Source organism: Varroa destructor, unplaced genomic scaffold (genome assembly GCF_002443255.2).
Source record: "Varroa destructor unplaced genomic scaffold, Vdes_3.0 BEIS01000001.1, whole genome shotgun sequence".
NCBI lineage: Eukaryota > Metazoa > Arthropoda > Arachnida > Mesostigmata > Varroidae > Varroa > Varroa destructor.
In genome coordinates, this window is record NW_019211454.1 from 4865690 (window position 1) to 4880680 (window position 14991).

A 14991-nucleotide genomic window follows, 5' to 3' on the forward strand; every position below is an offset into this window, starting at 1 on the left:
TATTCGCAGCCCAGGACTGTATTTCGGTATAACTGAAGGGCGTCGCCCAATTCAAAACATCCAGTGCGAGTCAGCCCACCGCGGCAACAATCGGCTCAGAACGGGACCTTGAATCGACGATGTAAGTCTTGCGGTCGAAAGATCTGACGCGCTACTGAACGTCGTCTGTTGCACACCGAGCCGTTTTCCTCTAATAAAATAATAATAAAAAAAAATAAAAAAGTGCTTCTAATTCGTATTAGAGGCAGCATAATTAAGACCAAATTGCATACAAAGTGCACGCAGTGTCTCAAGATATTGTCCTTCATTATTGTCGAACACTTCTATACATGGTAATCAGGTTTGCGGCCTGGAATCGCTCTGTCGTGAGAAAACACGAATGCTGAAAGGTTTGATCGCACTCATAATGGCGACTCTTCCCGCCGACCATAAAATATACGCGTACGGACAGATTGGACGGCATTAAAATTTGTAAAAATACGTACCTCTCGAACAGGTCTATTTTAGCCCCAACCAGCCTATCGAAATAAAATGAAGGGTAGTTCCAAGGTGCTCGAGGAGGAGGAGGAGGAGAAAAAAAATTAATTAATCTTCGATCAATGTCAATTTTTAGCAGATGCGTCGTACCATAAATACCCTAAACATGAAAGACGTCCACAATAGGTTCCTCTTTCGCTTTTATATCTAAAAGGTTTAGAAGTAATAGCGAAGACATTACAGATAGCGAAGTATACTACTTCTTTTTCGTCGTGTATAGTTAAAAACTATCGCAAAACAGAATATAGCCCATCGTATTAAGTCAATGGCAAACGTTCGTATAAAAAAGCAATTTGCTATTGGTCCTCGGCGAAATTTTTAGCTTAGTTGCGCGATTTAAGTTAGTTAATGTTGGTTATGCGATAAACAAGACTTCATCACTTTAGGGACAACGTAAGATCGAGCTCAATTCAGGGTAGAAATTTCTAGATTTCAAGTACGTTTGAGTAACACTATGTCAGGCCGGACACCCTGAAAACAGAATGTACTTCGTGGGGCTTAATTTCGACAGTTAGATTTGGCTTTGCCAAAACTAATAACCACTATTTTACATTTTTCTTCTTCTTCTTCTCCTCTTCGTGTGCAGCTCTTCGATAATTAATAGTACGCATACATTTGCTCTGACAACTGCAGAAGTAATATTCGACCCAAGCAGATGATTGACCAAAATAAAACGCTGTTAGAAGTTTTTCTCTTTTGTCGGATTATTCTTCGATCAAAACATTGTAACTTAGACTTAAGTTAAGGTTGGTTTATTCGATCTTCTACGTTGCATCCCGTAGCATACATCATAAACAATACAGCAATTGATCTGCACATATTCTAGGCATGCGTCCCTCTGCCCATTCATTAGGGATAACTTCGATTACCTCTACTACTTCGTACTGCTAAATATATACCCGATTCGCTCTTCGAGGACAATAAGCGTCAGACAGGATTCAAGTAAGGTACAGAACGAACGAAGTAAGGAATGACCTTCGTAGAACTGAACAGGAATTAGTATATAATAACTCTTACTCAATTATGTCTGTGTGAATGCCGAAAGTTGAATCTATTTTTCTATTTCTATATATGTATATATAGACAACAGGCAGTAGCAGTATTGTAGTATCGCAATAGCAGTAATCTCGTTTAATGGTCGTATGCGCAACGGCACGTTCAACAAGCACTTGTGTGTTTATATTCTTCTAGTATACTGAATACATAAGTCAAGTTTAGGTGACCGTTGTATTAGCACCCAATATCAGCATTACAAGTACCGAATCCAAGTAAAAAACATTTATTGTAGTACCGTTGTCTTCAATTTTGAACATATGGACTATGTTTCTACGAAAAGGATATTTACGTCCAACAGCCGTTACGTCCAAGTCAAATGCCCCCATCGCATCAAGCGACTAGGTAAACCTTCTCTCCCATTACCTACGTAGCGTTTTACACGTATGCATATGTATAATCGGTACGCGAAGTGATACTACGGTGTGTGCTACGTGCATGGTACGATGCAAGTATCACAAAATAACTTCGTAATCGTCACCTTCTTTTCCTCTTAATAAGAAAACTAGGATTAGTCATAGGTTTATTTTGAGGTTGATTACCTTTACGAACAGCATTTATTCATTTCCTTCTCGAACTCTTCTAACTGTTGTAAAAATCCGTGGTTAGGACTAATGATTCCGCGACATGCACGGACTAGATCTAAGGCGTCGCTTAATGTCATTTTGCGATACTTAATTAGGTAGGCGAGAATGATAGTAGGACTTCGCGAAACGCCCGCTAAACAATGCACCAATACTTTGCCACCGCGCTGAATTTCTGCATGTATCGCATCGGTAGCTCTGTGGAAAAAGCGCTTTATGTTTTCGTTTGAGATGTCGTCCGTTGCGAAACGTTGAAACCTCACGCCCGGGGCAGGCTTATTAGATAAGTCGCGAGTCATGTTAATCACTAGTGTAATGCCATACTTTCTCAACTTTCCTGTGTGAAAGTCATCGTGTCCACAAAGAAATAGGTTGTCCAACACTTGAGATACACCGGTCCATTGGTCTTGTCTTGGACCAGAAACGTTTGCGATGGGATCATCCTCCATGTCACAATCGCCATGTTACATCTGGCATGCTACACTTTACCACCAGTTGTTGGCCACGCTTTTAACTAATCGACAATTTCGACGATCCGCAGAACTGTCAATAGGAGTTACATCGCCACCAAGAACTTCGTCATTTGCAAGGACTTTTCTAGCTGCTGGGCTTTCTATACGACCCTCGTTTTCAATCTTCTTCTATATGGTTTTCCGCGTACGCCTCTCTCGTGGCCCGTTCATTTTGTTGTGGTCTGTTCAGCTCATAATGAGTCATAAGAGCGTACTACGCATCCAATTCAATGGCTTTGTCACTGCGCTTCGCTTTCGGTGGCCCATTTCCTGCGACGATAGCGCGTTAATTCAGGGTAATTTTTCTCGGATTAATTTGTGGACTATCTTGCAAACTCGTCGGTAAACTTCTCGACGCTATTTCTCTGTTGTTGCTATGGGTAAACAATAATGCTAGATTTTCTTTATTTTTTTTTTACTGATTTGTGCATGTTGCATACGTCGATGGCAAGGCCTAAATCACCTACCTCTGGTTTTTCCTTTCAGATTTTGGTCGCCCCCAACCATCCCGATAACATTCACTGTGGTCATTCACAATCAGTGTTCAAGGGGCCAGTCGTCTCAAGCAACAACGCTTATGACGACTGGCGATTTAATAATAATAAAAAGCAGCCAAAACTTAATTTAAATTACCAAAGCCTCAGATTGGCACGACAAGTACACTCATCGTGTATTGGTAATCATCATTTTTTTTTTTTAAATCTTTCATTTCTTCAGCGGTTCGTGTGTTTTTTTTCTATTTACATTCTATACACTCAGAATTATGTACGAACTCTGCGTACCCACCACCAGCATCAGAAATGATAACCGTCTTTCAGAATTATTGGCATCGGACTAAACTCTTCCGTGTATAATTGCAGTGTTTCATTTACTGAGGAGGGTAACTTACCGTGCGCTACCATTACGCAGATAGATTTTCTTTTTCATTTATTAAGCCAGGTCTTTTGGCAACACCCATATATGATACTCTGTACCGCAATATTTTAGTTAATTTCGTGGTAAGCTCATATAGTTCTTAATATATATACTTACGGCCCGTGGATCATCTCGAACTCTTCACGATGCCACTTGCGCGTTGATTGATAGCGTGGAAAAAAAAAGATCAACTCTGCATTAGGGACGAGATGCCTAACCACAAAGTATCTGGCTATTTTCTTCTCGACATTTTAGACAGTACAACGGCTCAACGTGTTACTACTTCGCCAATACTTCGCAGAAGTTCTTACACAGCAAATAACGATGCCAAATTAACAGAATTAGTTATTTACTTCGAAGCTAAATAGAGGGTGGAGGAAAACCAATGAACGCCCAATGTACCATAAGGAATTGGTATAATTAGGTATTAATCAATCTTAAAATTCAAAAACTGGTTGTTTACGAAGGGAGTAATTTGTGTCGGGCACTTTTCTGGGAATCCGCACAACTTGCCTAGGCATTTTTCATTACGAGCGTTGACAAATGTAACCGTGTGTTACTTAAAGGTGCTACTTTGTCAATCTCAAGAGAGTTAACGATTAATATTTGTTTATTTTTCGCTAACACTCAAAATTTTCTCATAAGGTCTAGTGATAAGTAGCGTAAGCCAGATAATCTTGAAGCGCTATACATTGTACTAGTTGCTAATTACAAGAAGCCGTAGTTGCTTGAAAGAACACACGGCAGGATGCTTATGCGCTGTGTACTAAACAACAATTCAAATCTTCCTTTAGGCTTCTCTAAAGTTTATGGTGAGTTTTTTTTTAATCCACAGTACATGGAATATGAGGCCACCAAATTCTAGTGGAACAAACATTTTGTCTATCGCGATAGATTGAAAGCTTGTCGCTAAAAGGTCCCCGAGTTACGCAGACCATGTTTACCGTAATGACAAAAAAGACACCAGTCCGGTAGGTAATCTACTGACTAAAACAACAGCGAAAAAGCTTCGCCACTTACGTTCCACGTGAAGTCAAGGGTCTCGACGGCATGAACTGATTCTTCCTCACGTAAGGATAATATGAGGATAGCAGTTTAAGGTATAGGACACCTCAGATGTTTGTCATAAGAGTTATCTGGTTTGGAGGACAAACCCTGCTCACCGACAATTCTTTTTCGGGTCCAATCTCGCTCGTGAAAGCAGTGACTGCTTGAAGAATTCTTCGATGGGTCCAGCGAGGCTACGCCGCTCATATACTTAATTGAAAGCATCACGCGGTAACAGATCGCGATGTTTGACGAGATAGGCTAGAAGGATGGCATAACTGCGCGAACCGTTTACCAAACGATGCAGCAGCACTTTGTCGCCTCGTCGAGGATCACGGCGACGGTGACATCGAGGTATGTTGCGTCTTGGTTCGTCATCAATTGGAAACGCGGGTGCCTCACTCTCTGAGCGGGTCTATTCCGCGCCATGTTAGCTACTAGTGTGATATCGCGTTTCAGTACTGCAGTATAAAAGTCATAGCATCCGCAAAGGAATGATCTGCCTGTTGTCTGGGGCATAGGGGCCCATGCACCCGGAAGTTGCATTTCAGAATAACAAAAGTTGTTTGTGCCAATGCGCGTGTGGTTAGCTTTTAAAAGGCGGCGGTTTATCTTTAAAAGCTGCGTCACTTTCACGAGCTTTTAGTTGTGCGTCTTCGACAAGATGAACCGTTTCTCGAATAGGCCTATTTCCTGTAGTTAATTGTATGCCTGTTTCTTCCAAAATTTTAGGCACATTTTCGCGGGCGTTGTAATCAAGTCATCACTGATGCAAACTACCTCATTTACAAACATTTTTTGTGATTTTCTGTTACTCGCTGCCTTTCGTCGTCCGTTCACGGAAGGGGTATGTTGGCCTTGGCACACTTTTGATCGACTCCTTCGTAAGTTATTCTGTCCGTTTGTCAAGCTGCGCTCTGGGTAGCACTCTCCCGCTAATCACCAACGTGACGTTTACGTACGCCATTCTAGCTCTTTGCTATATCTATATAGCAGTTTTTCGTGTTCCTATATTTCAGTTTGAGTGCAACATACAACCAAAGACTCTACATTGTTCGTCGTAGAATCATCCGTTATGCAGCCAGCGAGGCGGTTCTTGCCATCTCTAAAGTGTGGTCACTGTTATCTTCTAGACAATATTCTTCAGTTGTGTTGGCGAAGTAACGGAAGCCGCAATTCTGTCATGTTTTATAGACGCAGAATCGTATTGTTCAGCCCATTTTTAAATCTTGTTTTGCGTATCTTGTGCTCCCGTAAAACACTGTGACAGTTCTATATATCCTAAACCTAAGGCTACTTAGTGAGGCGACCTAGTTTCGAAACAGAACGTTTGCCGTCGCAGACAATGTTTAGCTACAGCAGTACGGAGCATAAATCTTGAACCCTAAATCCGCAACTACTTCTATTATATACGGCGTTTGTAAGGCCTTGCCCCGTATCGTTACACACTACAATATCAATTACACTCAGTCAATTAGCCTGGAAAGCACAAACCTCTGATTGGTTTACTTCTGCAAAATACTTGGTTGCACGTGATGAACATAGACAAATAGAGAAATATTTTGCCTTAAGTCTTTAATTCGTGTTTTTATTAATAGTAAATGTTCTTTTTTATTCAACTATGGTACCTAAAGTTTCGTTCGTAGTCGCGTTGGCTGTGGGGTGCACGTGCTCAACTTTGTCGACACACAGCCTCCAAGGTTCCCTTTGGCGTTTTCGATATTCTTTTCGCCCCCGTGGACTTCGACACGGAGCTAATTTGTAGATCGAACGCCCTTAGGACAACGGACAGGGTTCATTTGCATCCGATTTTTTAGACTAATTTGTCTGGCCAACAATAGACGCATAGGATTTGTTTGATTTTTTTGTTTAGTGTGAACATTCTTTGAATACATCGTATACCGATTCTCAACGTCTTAATATGTGCTAAATATGTTTGCTAAATATTATTATTAAAAAATTATAAAACTATATGTAGGTAGTTGAACAAGGAAGCCTAGGCATATATTGACTGACGCAAAATACTTGGAAATGTGAAATTTTTATTTTAATTATGATGAAGATATGAGCCACGTATTCCTGCTTATTTTAGCTCTTTTATTTAAGTCTCAATCAGGGCGGGAGAAATTGATAGAATATAAATTTCTTAGCTTACATAGATTCATAGCGAATAGCCATTTTAATATATATATATATATATATATATATATATATATATATATATATATATATAGTCCCCAAAGTACCCGGTCAATTTGGTTTCGCAACTTTTTTAACTTTCGTAACAAATGAAAAGTATATATATATATATATATATATATATATATATATAATGCTTTATAGATATCGGTTTTAGTGTGCAATGTAGTGTGATGTTGGCCCACCCTACAAGTATACTTCAACAGCATTGCACACTTTTCGGGGCATCTGTGGAGAGACGTTTCAGATTGGTATTATATCAAAATGACTGCATTATTATGAATGGAGGGTTCATTGAAGATTTGGCTGAAAAGGACAACAAAACGACACATTTTATACATCACTATAGTAGCACATTCCTAAAAAAAAAATAAAAAATAAAAATAAAAAAAGCTACTAATAGAATTTAATAATAATCACGTTAGTTAAGCTCCATAATGACATTGGCGCGGCGTTTCTTTATTATTATTAACCACATCCTGTTTACTGTATGACAACACAGAAAAAACTTCTCTATTAAGTAAAACCTACATTTACCTTAATACTTTTCAAGTAGTAAAATACTTCTCGTAAATAAATGTAAAATCAAAACCATTATCAAGAACCTATTCGTGCTTAATAGCAAACCTATAATAGTTCCTTTAAAATAACCCACACTTCAATATAATCCCTATCAATAATTTTATGGGTTTTTTTTTTTGGCATTTAGTTGGGATCGAACCCTGGCGTCGGCGCCTACGTAGAGTCTGATTGATCTTGTCGTCTGAATCGGCTCCTCTAGTTACCTAAGTAATGCAACCCATTCATTAGTACAAGTAGCCTCTGCTGGGATAGAGTTTGGGAGGAAAATGTTCGAAAAAATTTTCCATCTACTTTAACTATAGTACTAAATCACCATAACAGCGAAAATTATTCGAAATAACGATTTTCACGCTTCGCGGGACTTTCTTTACTCAGTTCATAAATATACACAGTAATGACCGATTGTCAAATGCCATAGTTTCTATTTTCTAATACTCAACTTCACAGCATTCAATCAATAACTTTCACCCGGAAGTCTCCGCCTCGGGAATAACGACCCCGTGGTCGATGTGCCCATGTTTAACCCATATGCAGCAAACACCACATCAATACTTTGCAAACATTATAGCGATAATTAATAACGCGAGACGTGGCAATCTATTCACAGTTAGACAGGATTTCTTGATGGGCTCACATGTCACTTCCCAGTTAACCCAAATCAGCGACTGCGGGGGTTACAGCCATTTATATAACATTGTACATCTAACTTTACTCTAGGAAAAACGGAACTTCATGAAAACTACGTTCTTTGGAGTTTCATAGTTGATCTTTTTAATCCTGAGTATTTGGATTATGATCCGCCAGATACCAACGGGACACAAATTTTGTTTATGGTGACACCTAAAGGGTTCATCAGCTAGAAGGTGTCCACACTGAGCAGCCCACATTTACCGAAAAGACAAAAAGGCCGTCATTCCGTTCGGCAATCTATTAGCTATTAATCGGAACAACGGCGAAAAGCTTTTAAAACAGTCACTTACGTTCCATACGAAACAAGAATCTCGATGACGGGCTCAGAAAACCGATTACGATATTGTCACATAAAACACAGCGTGAGGATAACGATCTAAAGTAGATGATACTTCATACTTTCGTTGCAATAAATATCTGGCATTGACCAGAGCTTTTTAGAGCGGACCATCCTCACCGATGGTTCTTCTCCGGGTCGAATCCGCCTCTCGAAATCGATCAACTGTTGGAAAAACCCTTTGTTCGGGCTGACGACACGGCGACGCCTCCGAACAAAATGAAAAGCGTCAAGCAGCGACATATTGCAATGTTTGACAAGATACGCGAGAACTATGCTGCAACTGCGCGAAACGCCAGCCAAACAGTGCACCAGTACCTTACCACCTCGCTTGATCTCGTTATGTATCCTATCGGCGGCGGCATCAAAGTACCGGCCGATGTTTTCCACTGTGGTATCATTGGCTGGGTAACGTTGATACGTCACCCCCTGGGCAAGTCTGTCAGGTAAGTCGCGTGTCGTGTTAACCACCAGTGTGATGCCGTGTTTTCTCAGCTTTTTGACATCGAAGTCATTGTAGCCACAAAGAAACAAGTTATCCATGATCTTCGACATGTTGTGCCACTTGAAGTTACCCATTTGACATTCGCAATCACTGTCGCTACTTACATCCACCTGGCTGTCCCCGTCGAGTTCCTCGACATTTTCCACTTTCTGCTTGTTGGTACTGTCTTCAACGGCTTGAAGTATTGTGCTAGGTGGCGCTTCATCTTCGACACTAATCGTAAAAGCTGGGTCGCTTCCAGAAACTTTAACTTCCGTCTCGCTCCTCCAGTTGACACCGTCTTCAGCGATAGGGTGCGTTGTATGGTCAGGCAACGGTTTTTCTGTAAAACGTGCATCATCACATGCAGGAGCATCTGGTGGTGCATTTTCTATAAAAGTCTTTTCTCGAATAGGCCTTCTTTCTAAGCTTGTCCTTTTTCCTCTCCCGAAGTCTGGGCGTCTTTTCGTTGGCGTCGTGATCAAGTCATCACTAATGGGAAATTTCTCATCAAAAAGCCACTTCGATGATTTGTTACTGCCCGTTGCCGTTTGTTGTACAGAGGGCATACGTTGGCTTGAACCCACTTTTGGCTGATTCCTTCGTGAACTTTTGTCCTGCCAATCCGTCAAAAAGCTGTTTCCCGGCTGCTCCCCGCCCGCAAACGTTTCAGGTTTGCTGACCGATATTGTGACATTTATATACGCCATTCTTTATGTCACGTGATGTAGCTTATTCAGATATCCATATACCAATTTTTCGTAATTATATATTTCAATTAGTGACCCGTACACAATGATACACTACGTTGTTTCCTCGCACCAGCGATCGACTAAGCTATTTTATAAAAAAATATATATATAGTAGCTATACTGGCGACGTGTCGAAAGTGGATGAAGATACAGCCAGCAAAACAATTGTGACCCATTTTTAGAACCGGGTCGGTATAGTCGTCTGCATAGGGAACCCTCTGTCCTATCGATGTAACGAAAGTTGTAGTTCTATGGTGATGTCCCTTCGCGTCCAGATCTTTATTACTTTATCTTTAAATCCAAAAAATAAGTGAGCAATCTATGCTTTAATATAACTACGACCAAGCGGAATGATACTAAACTATATGTATATCTAATAAACTTAAGACTACTCTTGTGAGGTGGTCTAGATACACTTTGCTTCTCGCTGGGAGCCAGTCGTCTGAGGCAACACTTAACTATGCACGTAAGTCTCGGAACGTATGTGCGGGACAATTTCCATTGAGCACTAGGTGTCTTAACTTGTAGCAATAATTACTTTCTATTAATTATCCTAGAACTAATGGGAATTAACTTCTGATCCTAACAGATTAACTTCTGATCTACATAAAAAAAGAATTTGCTGCATGAACAGCATCGGATACAGGAATTAATCATTTTGCGTCTTCAGTTGGTGTTTTCACTACTAGACATATCTCTGTTCACTTTTTCTTGCTTCTTTTTTACATAAAAAAACTATGGTGAGATCGACTTTTTTTTTTAAATACGTTAGATTGTTTGTTTATTGTGTGACACATGAAATACTCCAAAGTATAGTGTCTTTTTAAACTCTTATTCTTGAGAAACACATTGTTCTTGGCCAATCCTCGAACTAAAGTATCTCACAAGGTCTATGGAGACTCAGAGGCCGATCGATCACCGTCAGGTAAAACGTAGGAGCGGACTGAGCGTGAACGAAACTTATTGTTCTCTATCTAGCGGGTAAAACTACGTTACATGTCAATGAAAACAGTCATTAAGGAGACTGCTGTTAACTTGGGAAAAGCCAGTGGACGAAATCTATGTATTGTCAAATTTAACATAACATCGTCACAATTTTACGACGGAACGTACGGCGCTATTTACTTCACAAGGTCTTAAATTCGTTATTGGCAATCATATATGTATACATATCGCTACTGTCGAGGTTAGTGCGTACCGTTTGATTTTTTTCACTCGTTAAAAGATACCTGGAACAGTTTAGGCCCTTGTTAATAAACTTTCTTAAAAGGGACTATTTTAAAATAAATAGAAGAACGCGCAGAATACGAAATAGGCCCCTGTCTCCTCAATACGGCTGTCAAAATCACTAGGTACATTATTATAGGTAGGCTTGAGCAGAAAATAGAGACTGCCCAGACTTACAATAAGGCTTTCGTATAGGTAAGGGAACTCTCACGGCTATTAAGAGAGTAGCCAGACAGAGCGCACTAAGGGAGAAAGGAACAATACGCTCAAAACTTGAAGCTAAATTTTTCCTGATATTAATAGATATCAATTAATATAAACTAATAATATTAACAGTAATTCATATTAATAATTTCCTGATAACAATGGTTATTATCTAATTGTTCAGCATAACGAACTCAGGGATAACTAATACAATCTCTGGGGCAAAATGACATTTCGCAATACCTCAAGAGAATGATAGTGCCTTCACATCTAAAGGATGGAAGTCTCTAAGCTGGGGGTGTAAGTAAGAAAATTATAGCGGAAGTTTTATAGAGGTCGGTTCTGGGACTGATTTTGTGGACCCTCACCTATTATGAGGTATTTAATATGCCGAAGATGTCGAGCGACACATAGAGAATTGTCTAAACCCGACCTTTAACAATAGTCTACGTTGAAGAAGGACTGGATGATAAGGCGACTAAAGCACTCGCCGCCATGGTCAGCCGGACAAAGTTTGTTTCAAGTGGCATCGGAGAAAAGCAAGGTAATCTATCTAACGAAAATTTCAAACTAGCGCGAAGGCTCGAGAAAGTACGTCACGTGAGTCTGACGCAATACGTAAAATGCGTTCCACCTTTCAGAAGAAGTGGGTCCTGTTATGCATTCTACCGTTAAGGTATGGTTTCACCTGCCTGCGGGCAGTTGGGTGGGTTCCATACTCGGACCTATCAAATGAACCACGAAGGGAAACGGCTTCAGATATCCCGGTTGTGCATAACTACATTTAGACAAACCTCTATTAAAAAAAAATGGGCGAAAGCAATGCTACACAATAATTATTCTTCAACAAACTACAGACACGGGCAACTTACCATTCTAAATACGACTTGACGGACCGCTGAACGGCCCGGCCTCAGATGAAATGTCCGCTATAACAACAAAAATATCACTGCAATATTTGTCTGGGGTTAACAATCATGAGTAACCACTATGAAGGCTGTGTGGTGTGCGTGCTCATCCTTATAGACGCAAATAAACTATAGACGAAACAAGCCTGCGCTCAATTTGTTGGGTAAATTCATCAATTCAAGTAAATAAGCATAAATCCTAATTAACTCATTAGATACCAATTCAGTGCAACTGTCTACACATTTCAGATTGTTGTACACTAATTATGTTTTTAGGCAACGGCCCTGCTTGTGTTAACTGATCGAACTATTCGTGCCTCCACAGGCTACGGCCTAGACTAGATCATTTCTTCAATGTGTAGCAAGCAATGTTTTTTGGCAATTTCAATCGTTTGGTCAACAATCGATTTTTTTCGATACGGCTGACTAAAGATCCTGATGTCTTGAATCTAGTCCTTTGCTTAAATTAGAGAGGCACTGTGCAAAAAATGGCAAAGACAGCATCCTCGGCTGACCTCTGCTGTATCGGATGCTAGATCATCGGTACATAACTGACGAAAAAAAATTTCTAAATTTTCAGTCCGACGATGAAGTGGCACACTTCCTCTCCTCTCGAGAACGTCTTTGTCAGGGAGCCTTGCAACCGACGTTAAGCGCATACGGTTCATCAACGTCAGCACCGAAGTATCTTAGCGAACGAATTCAGAACGTCGTTCATAGAACGTTAGACTTTTTGTTTGAGATATATAGCTTCCTGTAGTGGCTGCATTTTTGGTTAAAAGAGGCAAAATCAGAGGCCGAGTCATCAGCTCAAGCCGATATATACATTAGATAACACGAACGTAGTCAAATAATTTCGGAACTCTATACAGAGTATTTAACCGTTACCACCGCAAAATACAGTGGAAACTATCTACTCTGCAAAAAAAATATTTCCGCAAGTATAAATTTTTGCTATTATTGTTATTATGGCTTAAATTTACTGTTCTTGACATAATTAAAATCATAATTTTAATAATAATTAAAATCAGTAGCCACATTTTTGTGTGCTGTTGACATCATATGTGCTAATTCTATTACATTAAACGTGTACTATTTCCCATTCAATGGAAAATGTAGATGCAATGTATGTATGTATGTAAATGCAAACACCTTACCCATTGCACAATTTTGGCAAGAAATATATAAGAATCTTGACAAATAGCAATTTACTGGACACAAGAACATAAGCACTTTATCCAGGTTGGGCTTTCCAAAGCCAAACCCAGTTAGTTATCCAGTCGGTCTCGTGATCTAGCCGGTCTCTTCGTATCTGCCCACGTATCCAGAACATACTCTTCGTATCATTGTTGTTTCTTTGCCATTAATTAAATTGCCGATAGATTTACTATTGGCGTTAACGGTAGCACTAATTTAAATCCATGTTGTCGATATAGTTAGTCATCGCCACGAAATCAAGCCAACAATTGAATGGATAACTTGATTTGTACTAAACCTCACAAGATACGCTCCGGGCTGCTAATCCCAGCATTTTCAACGAGAACAAAAAAAATTCAGCCACGACTTTAAAAAAAACTACCAACAAAAAAGACGATCAATCGAAAGCGACTAGGATTCCTGTGGACTAACACCACGGCATATCATTGATGTCCATTGTGGCACTAAATACGGCACAAGGCATAGACCTAATTCAACCAAAATGCCTGGCCCATGTGCTAAACCTCACGCTTAACAATACGTTTGCTACTACGGTGTTTTGTCAACCGCAGCAAACCGTCCAAGGGGACTTGGGGATTTTTCTGCTTCTTACGAAAAAATTCACTGAATGAACAAATGTTTCCATTATACGTTTTTTTTTTTTGTAATTTTATTATACACAGTACGACACAAAAAAACATAAAATCTTTTGATTTTTTCGAACGTTGCCATCGTAGATTATTGGAAATACAATTGTAGTATCTTTACAACGGGTTTATTTACACGTTGCGATGCATATTAATGAATGTATATAATGATAGAATCCGTATGATCTCATGATTTGTATTAAACATAAATAATTAGCTTAGAATGTGATAAAATGTTAACCCCACGCGATTCCTTAAAGACGCAATCGTTCGTTCAAGACACAAGAGAGGTTCTCGTTGGCAGACGAAAGCAGTCCATAGCGCGCTAATGTCGTCTAGTATTAATCCGAAGGAAGGTAGACATCAAATATTATGGAGAACTAAGTCTGCACCCGGGTACATCCGGCTACCTTACAGCTAGGCCTTTTAAAATGTAACTAATTACTGAATAACCAGAAGTAAGGTGCTAATATTTTTGATAGAAATGTCCTAGGCTTATTTGACAGCTTTCGATGGCCTTTTCCCGAGCGGGAAAAGTCAGTCTTCCTCCGAAAACTGAGGGTGCCATATTTGGATTTAGCCAACCAACTTTAAATAACCGATGAATTCAAGTGAACAACAAATGGTGTCCCAGTATTCGGGCAACATGGTAATTACGTGTCGGGCAATACAAATTTCTTCGAACAGAATATACGTGTAAGCCACTAGCGTGCTCTACGGCCGAACTATATGGAGTGGTAGGAACTATACATATATATATATATATGTATCTTCTTAATTTTATCTTTATTACCATTGTTATAATTACATTATGGCGGTCATAGAAAGTGGCTCCTAGAACATCCAAAATGAGCTTCGATAACTATAGTCGCAGTGTTTATACGAGCAGAATTCGCATCATAAATTGACATAAAGGCTAAATTCTTATGATCGAAAAAAGTAAGCGACATAGAAGTCAACAGCTTTTCGAATAGCGGAGTCCCTGGTGTCACAAGTATCTTCCATGACATAAACTAGCTCATTTCTGATATGACCGTTATCGATAGCAGTGTGTTCATGGAGGATCGGTGAAAAAGACGAATTGCCGGTTCAAACCTGGTCATTCCGGTGGGTGTG

General features: G+C 39.8%; 1 protein-coding gene across 2 annotated transcripts; it reads right to left on the bottom strand.

Moving 5' to 3' along the window:
* Positions 1-6989: 6989 nt before the first annotated feature.
* On the bottom strand, positions 6990-9757 carry LOC111249502 (uncharacterized). 2 transcript variants are annotated; one of them, XR_015318903.1, is made up of 2 exons: positions 8410-9757; positions 6990-7153 (listed from the first exon to the last, which is right to left on the bottom strand). XR_015318903.1 is itself a non-coding variant. In XM_086977146.1 (1 exon), exon 1 carries the CDS (start codon positions 9648-9650, stop codon positions 8496-8498), a length of 1155 nt encoding a protein of 384 aa, XP_086833272.1. In that variant the 5' UTR covers positions 9651-9757; the 3' UTR covers positions 8184-8495. The 2 variants fall into 2 exon arrangements, 1 of the variants encoding a protein (XP_086833272.1); XM_086977146.1 differs by lacking the exon at positions 6990-7153 and having other exon boundaries at positions 8184-9757.
* Positions 9758-14991: the final 5234 nt, after the last annotated feature.